The sequence below is a fragment of the Dacryopinax primogenitus genome, assembly GCF_000292625.1.
Source record: "Dacryopinax primogenitus strain DJM-731 SS1 chromosome Unknown DACRYscaffold_6, whole genome shotgun sequence".
Lineage (NCBI taxonomy): Eukaryota > Fungi > Basidiomycota > Dacrymycetes > Dacrymycetales > Dacrymycetaceae > Dacryopinax > Dacryopinax primogenitus.
Window position 1 is genome coordinate 1,424,568 of NW_024467203.1, and position 7,012 is coordinate 1,431,579.

At 57.2% G+C, this 7,012-nt stretch overlaps 4 protein-coding genes across 4 annotated transcripts; 2 read left to right on the forward strand and 2 right to left on the reverse strand.

The window, feature by feature from the left end:
* Nucleotides 1-774: 774 nt before the first annotated feature.
* On the forward strand, nt 775-1,815 carry DACRYDRAFT_15209 (uncharacterized protein; the record flags this gene model as incomplete). The annotated part of the gene is made up of 1 exon (XM_040771082.1): nt 775-1,815. One exon carries the CDS (start codon nt 775-777, stop codon nt 1,813-1,815), a length of 1,041 nt encoding a protein of 346 aa, XP_040630304.1.
* A 681-nt stretch (nt 1,816-2,496) lies between these two features.
* Nucleotides 2,497-3,438, reverse strand: DACRYDRAFT_115565 (uncharacterized protein; the record flags this gene model as incomplete). The annotated part of the gene is made up of 2 exons (XM_040770032.1): nt 2,497-3,169; nt 3,342-3,438. The coding sequence occupies 2 exons, from the start codon at nt 3,436-3,438 to the stop codon at nt 2,718-2,720; spliced, it is 549 nt and encodes a 182-aa protein (XP_040630305.1). The 3' UTR covers nt 2,497-2,717.
* A 309-nt stretch (nt 3,439-3,747) lies between these two features.
* On the forward strand, nt 3,748-4,532 carry DACRYDRAFT_106568 (uncharacterized protein; the record flags this gene model as incomplete). Its single annotated transcript, XM_040768295.1, has 3 exons — nt 3,748-4,037; nt 4,091-4,207; nt 4,262-4,532. The coding sequence occupies 3 exons, from the start codon at nt 3,748-3,750 to the stop codon at nt 4,530-4,532; spliced, it is 678 nt and encodes a 225-aa protein (XP_040630306.1).
* An 876-nt stretch (nt 4,533-5,408) lies between these two features.
* DACRYDRAFT_106569 (uncharacterized protein) lies at nt 5,409-5,910 on the reverse strand (the record flags this gene model as incomplete). The annotated part of the gene is made up of 3 exons (XM_040768296.1): nt 5,409-5,455; nt 5,510-5,747; nt 5,809-5,910. 3 exons carry the CDS (start codon nt 5,908-5,910, stop codon nt 5,409-5,411), a joined length of 387 nt encoding a protein of 128 aa, XP_040630307.1.
* Between the last annotated feature and the right edge of the window lie 1,102 nt (nt 5,911-7,012).

Below are 7,012 nucleotides of genomic sequence, written 5' to 3' on the forward strand. Positions count from 1 at the left end.
GGGGGGGGGTATAGGGGTGTGCGCGCGTGCCGTGTGCAGAGAAGCGTGTGGGCCGGGTCCGTCCGTCCATCACGAGTCGGTCGACCTTGCTTCCTGAACGATCCCTTGCTGTCTCGGACATCGGCTGCTTTTCCTTCTCTCCAAGCTGGCCGCCCGGAGAGCTTGGGTTGGTATTCGCCTTTTCAAACGGGTTTACATTGCCCTCAATGTGTCGATAATACAGCAGCATCAACCACTCTCTGCAAAGGGGTTCAGAAAACGCGTCAGAAGTCAGAAGGAACGGGAGCGCACAGACACTATTCCCCCCTCGCCGCTCTGTCTATTCCCGTCTCGCTTTCTCCCGCCCCCCCACCTGCCTTCCTCCAGCATCTCAAACCAGCATTCTCCTTCTCGAGATGAGCCTTTGCAGGGTGCCACGCAGAGGCCGAGAGGACAGGGTCTGTGGTCTTCGCGATCGCAATGCGAGTGCATCATCAGGCTGGTTGCAGTGTGAATCATTTCCTAGCGCAGATGCTTGACGGTGAGGGAGGAGGGGAGACATGCACCGAAGGAAAAAGGATGGTGCAGAGACGGGAGGAGGCCCGACGAGCCGGGGGGCGACGCTTAAGGGTCTCGCAATGTATCTATCTCTTCATGTCCCCCCCGCGTCTATTTCCATTTTTTTCCACTCTTCTTTTTGCCGTCTCGTTGCACTTCCCTGCCCATGGCGTTCAATAAATCCTCTTGCATGCTCGTGGGTGGCTTTGGGCGCCTTGCATCTCCGCCCAACCTGAGATGGAACCAGCTCCATCCTCCGAGACATTGGCCGATGATGACGCCAGCTTCGGTCCCCGCAGCTCGTCGCCTCTGACCTCGGTTCCGCCGTCACCAGACAGCCAGGCTGCCGTTAGACCGGAGGGCGAGGATGAAGACCAGCCCGAAGGCCTCTTTGCCAGGCCTGTCCCGACCTCCGTTGATCGCTCGAACGCAGTCCTTCAACAATACTCCTATGTGACCCTCTTGCCATGGCGCGTCGCTGTCTGTACCGTCTGCCGTCTTGCTGTCGAACCAAAGCGCACCTACTGCCATTATGTTCAGCACCTCTCTCAATCTCGCCCCATCAGGGACAGGGCTGCCTTGGACAGTGCGGAGATCGAGCTCTGTCTTCAAGATGCGCAACTCGAGATCGCTCCTCTCGTCTATGCTGCTTCCGCCGCCCTTCGTCCTCCCCTCAAGGCACTTGTCTGCGCTGTTCCGAGCCCTGGCCGCCGTCACCCTCTTGCTTGCTGCTATCCTTACACATCCAACAGCGCGCTCAGGCGCCATCTACGCGAGTATCATGCGCATGAGACTGCTTCTCGGCAAGGCTCTCTTGCCTGCCTGTCTCGTCCTGTGCAAGCCCAACGTCTTTTTGGCAGGCGTAATCAGCCTGGCTATACTGCTTTCGAAATTGCACCGTCCAATCCGATCAGCTATGCTCCCTCTATGACGGGCATCCTCCAGAAAATGGACTCGCTCCGGACCCAGCATGTGCCAGTGGCAGACGATGCGGTCGATGTCCGTGCGTTGGACGTCTTCCATGCCAAAGCGCACTGGCATACGGTCACAGGCGAGCTAGATCTCAAGGCGCTACACGCGCTCGCTCAAGTGCAATACAGCAAACCGGACGAATGGCTTCAACCGCTCTCCAAGGTGTGCTCTGATCTCATGGCAGAGATCCATCTCGAAGCCATCCCAGCCCTGGATCGCACCCTCACCTTGCGCTGGCTTAAGATCGCCAATGGACAGTTCGAGCGGGGCGACCCACAGGGCCTACCAAGAGAAGCAGACCCCTGAGCGTGCGGCCAGCTACATCTGCCAACTGCTGCTCCCTGCGATCCGCCTGCGGTCCGATCCGGAGCGCCACCCCCAGTTCGATCACCTGCTCAATGATCGACAAAATGTGCTAGTCGGCAATCTCACCGCGATTCTCCGATCCTCGAGTCAGTCGACGAGCCGGCCGCACGTGAAGCGGTGAAGGAGCTGTTGCACTCGAACATCACCACACGAGCACACAACACCGGTCTCGCATCGTACGCCGTCGAGCGATGGCTCATTCTGCTCTCCCTCCGCCCGGACGGAAGCTGGAGGACCGTTGAGGGGATCGGTCCCATCATTGGCTACCTGAAGCATATCGTCCGCGGCCTCCTTGCCCTGCACATCCTCCTCAACGCCAGCGGGTGGGGGTGGTGATCGAGTCAGCGGAGATAGCATCGATCCATGCGTTCATCTCTACTGGCCTGATGTACTGCATATCCCACGAACCACGTCCGCGCCGATTTTATCCCCATCCTGTATCCGCGATGTTACACGGCAAATTGTTGTTGATACGATGGCGCGATGCTGCACCAGCGATGAAGGAGGCCCAGCTAGTTGGCATGGGCGACAATCTCATGCTCAGGGGACCTGCGGGGATTGACGCTTGGGAGACAGCCCACTTCCGCTGTCTCAATGCCCTCTTTTCCGAGGCATTTACCGTTACCACATTCCATTCCGTACAGAAACTTCGTCCAAAATACAGCATGTCCCTCAACCCCACCTACGTTCATAACGTACCATGCAGTGAACTGTAAAAGGAGAGCCGTACTCAGAACGCAGTCAAATGTTCTTCCGCCCGCACCACCCGCATCACTTGCACTCACCCATCTGGCGGAAACCAGTGAGTTGTTTCGACCACAATCGAACTCGTACCAGCAATCTCAGGCTCGATAATTGGCAGTGTTCCATGTCCCCTGGGAGGGCCGCATGCCCTGAAATAAGGTGTCCTGTCGACCCTGATTGGGCCACGGAGCGATGGGTTGCATATTTGGCATCGCAGGGAGTACGACGCCAGGCAGTGGGACGGGCGGGAATGGGCCGCCCATCCCTGGAGGCACCAGAGCCGCAGGAGTCGGTCCCGCACACCATGGTGAATAGATACCACTGAGGCGCATCTGCTGGTTGAGAATCATCTTTACTTGATCCGGGATATGAAGGATTTCAGCTCGGCGCAGACATGCGGGAAGTACACCGGCTGGCTGGACCTGGGAGAGAAGGTTGACGAACTCCGCGTAGACAACAGCGGCAGGCTTGACAGCCTGCCAGATAGAGTATTGCTCTCGGCGGTAGCCCAGCGCCGTCGCGGCACGTCGTATCTGTAGATAGATCGAGCCTAGAGAGCACAAGCGGATGATTCAGTCATCGATCTAAAACAGGCACTGGAGGGGTCAGACAAGGAGTTGCCTAAAAGTAACGCTGCTAGGTTACCGTGGGTGTTGAAACTCGAGTGTGACTTCGGAGCAGACAAAGGAAAGGAAACATTTGAAAGTGAGTAGGCTGCTTACTTCTATATAGGCCGTAACCGTTGGGAGGATCGTCCTCCAGCGCGCGGGTGCCAATATCGTACGCAAATGCGTATTCTCCCACGGGAGGAAGAGCCATGATAATGCCGGGAACCAAAAGTGGGACAGGGCCGAGCCCAATGTTGGGTAAAGGCCTTGAGTAAGGCGGCCCGAGAGCCGCCAGAAGCGTTCTGGTGCCCGGTGGGTGATGAACAGTAGCCATTGATCAATAACCCGAAGTGTAGCGCCGATACGTAATGAGCTTGGCGGTGTTGTTGAGTATCAGAATTGTCCGCTTCGTCATGCAGAATGGGGCGGGGCGGCACGGAGGCGTTTTTGGTTCCACCCTCTGCAAGGCCTGAAAGCTATAGTAGGATATATGGGCCCCATATGGCACTGTACCGCCAACATGCTCCCGTTCGACTTGACGCAACACTCCCCCCCGGCTCTCATTCAAGACTCTCGCACTCAGGCTATTCGCCGCCGGCACGAGTTGCTGGTACTCGTGATGGGCGTCCCTCCCGCAGAGTGGATAAAGGTCGAAGCTGAGGTTCACACACGGATCCAGGAGTTGTGGCGCCAAGGGCAACAAGACTTTACAGTGGGCAACGATGTGGCGCTCCAGCACCGACTTCACTTCTGGGCAAAGGTCGAGGAGGAAGGTGGTAGGTTTGATGCAAACCGCGAACTACTGAAGTTGTGAGTTCTGTGATAATGATCTACGTCAAGTATACTGATCGAGCGTACACAAGCTGTTACATCTCGCTGAACGCAATTATCGCCTGGGAGGCGACTCTTAGGGAGGGCGTGTTGAACAAGCTTCCTCCGCAGGTCGGTGCGAACTTGGAGGCGGCTGGTGTTGCTCTGGAGTATGTCGTACCACAAAAATCAGCCCCACATGTCGGTCATACTGACACTGTCAGGGCCGGGCTCCAACGGCAAAGAGGCGGCGAGCCTGCCGATTCAGGGTCACACATCGCAAGAAAGGGTGCTTCCTGGATAGGAGGGACGTTCACATCGAGCAGGTGGTACTCGAAGGACGGTCACGCTGTAAACACGATGCGAAGAGTTATTGTCATCGATTATGGCCATAGCACTGTCGATGGGGCGTTTTACAGGGCACACCCAGTCGATAACAAGGATGATGTGCGAGTCATCGAGAAAGACCAGTTCGAAAGCTGGGTCTCTCACTAGTTACATCGTCGTATCATCTGCTTGTCTCGTATGGGCAGCAAAGATCGCTGCACTGCATTCAGAGATGTGACGAATATGCCCAGTAGCTAATATCTGGATGTGTAGGAGATTTTCAATGTATCCCCTGATTCTGACCCCCTCCAACACCGTCGTTTGCCGCGCCAACCGGTAAAATCGGCTCACCGCCTTCGCCCCTGCCAGGCCTCCGAAGCACGACCGAGGTCGAGAAGGCGGTGAGAGAGGAACGGGCGGTGGTAGACGACGACTCCGACGTCGAGCTCGTCGCCCGCTTGAAGGTCCCCTGGTCCGCGTCCAGCGTCACCCATGTCCGCTCCGACCAAAAAACAAAACGAGCCAAAACCCTAGCCTTGATGTCGAACGCATGAAACAATGGCGGTTTGGTGCACGCGCATGTGAGTAGGACAAGTCGGTTGGCAGGGGGGGCCGCCGTCTGGGTAGGACCGTTTCCTTCCTCCCAACGGGCGCAGACCCTTGCTGCCTCGGATGTGAACACGCTGTATGCCTTCCTTTTTGCAAGCTGGCCGCCAGGCTGGGTTGCATTTGCTTTTCAAGCGGTTTGGATTGTCAATGTGTGAGAAGAATACAATGTCGATGGCAACTCTGCAGCAGCCTTAGCAAACGGGCCAGAGGGTGGGTTGACGGGGCGGGCGCACAGATTACTACCTCTCGCTCGCCATCGCTCGCCCTCGCATAACCCTCCTCGCTCTGCTTCTGAAATGCGTTCTCTCGCCCTTCTTCGGCCTGCGTTCCCTCAGCGTCTCAATCCTTCAGCCATCTTTCAAAGGCATGGGTTACCATGTGGTCTCCATGATGCGCGTGCCGCGACGTGCCCGCACGCAGACAGAGCCTGTCATCTCACGCTCCACCGCACGGTGGTGCGAAAGTTCCGCGACGGAGGAGGCCTGTCTATACGTATTAGCTGGTGTGATTCTATGGGGGAAGCAAGAGGTGCGCACCTTCGACCATCGAGGGCGGCTCGGCACTCGCGAGCAGCGCGTTCGTCAACACCTTTCCCTGCACGCGCTTGGGGCGCAAGCCCTGTGACTTGTGCCGCACCATAGCCCAGCGAGTGGCGAGCGGAATATGTCCAGATATGTGATCCCGCCGGAGAAACTCGAGTTGAGAAGACCGGTGGATCTGTTCCAACCGGACCGACCCTCGGGAGACGTGTGTCAGACTCCTGTCTTGTTCCCACTCCTCCACATCAGCCGCCTCCAGCCCCGATCACATTCGGGCGGCACGCAAGCTGCTATACAGTGTGCAGCATCGACCATGGCTCGAACCCTGACAGAGCGTTGACATGCTCGATCGACAAGGAGACGTTCTGGCGTACGGCAAGCTCATGGATGACGTCCATCTCGATCTACCGGTCTTTCGACCAATGCTCGTCCATCCCGTCCTTGATAAGTACGTTGCAGGCCAGGATGGTGGTGGCGGTCTTGCAGCGGCCGACCTCGAAGTCGATGGGAAGGGGGCGGGCGGGAATCGCATGCGATGTGTGTTCCTTGGACAGGCTGCAACAATTATTGGGCCGGTTGATGATGGATGTCTGGTGGGTGAAGGGCATTGTTGCCTGCCTCTGCCCAGCAAGTCCGGCAATACAAAGCGTGAAAGGCTGATGGATGGGGTGTCGCGAGCACACCAGCGAAAAACAACCCAACCCGGCATATGCGTGCATCGCCACGTCTGCCCTCGGTGGTCCGGTTCCCTGCCCGCGCCCTCCCTTTGTCTGTGCCAACGAGCTCTGACTAGTACTCGGGTCTGCCGCAGGAGTATTTCAGCCGGATCATGACGAGCGCAGGATAGATCGATACTGGATGCAGGCATTGGACAGGCCACTCCAGTCTGTTTACCAGTCGATGCACGTGGTAAACGTGGTTACCGCTCTGGCAGTGCAGTCCCGGATACATCCAGGGGTCCCCGACACAGGTTTCCCGGAATCCGGAATTGCGTCCGACCACGTTCACCGGGACCCTGGGTGTCTGGATTCCCGAATGTGACGACCCAACGTGCCAAAATTGGAGCAATGACCACCTCTCACGGGGAGGCCAACGAATCACGCCTTCATCTAATTTCAAGCCTGCCTTTTGATCCCCTACCGCCATCACGCCATTATCCCTCCTTCCTTCCTTTGGCATCCGCCTGGTCAAGCGGTTCAGAGACGAGGATACCTTGAAGCTGCAGAGGGGAGCAGAGGGGCTAAAGAGGCTCGCGAGGGTTCTGTCAGTCTGTGCACGTTGGAGATGGATGAGGCCTCGCCCTGATCGTCGATGAGGGTACCCAGGTATGCATTGTCCATCCCTAGATGCCGTTGGGATATACCAGGTGCGGCTCACTGGCTGACAATCACCCAAATTGAGGATGAACGAGACCTACAGCTGCATCGGACTGGCTCTTTTGAAGGAAGGGTAGTATGTTGTATTGTCATTTTGAATAAAGAGCAAGCACCTTCTGCGTTT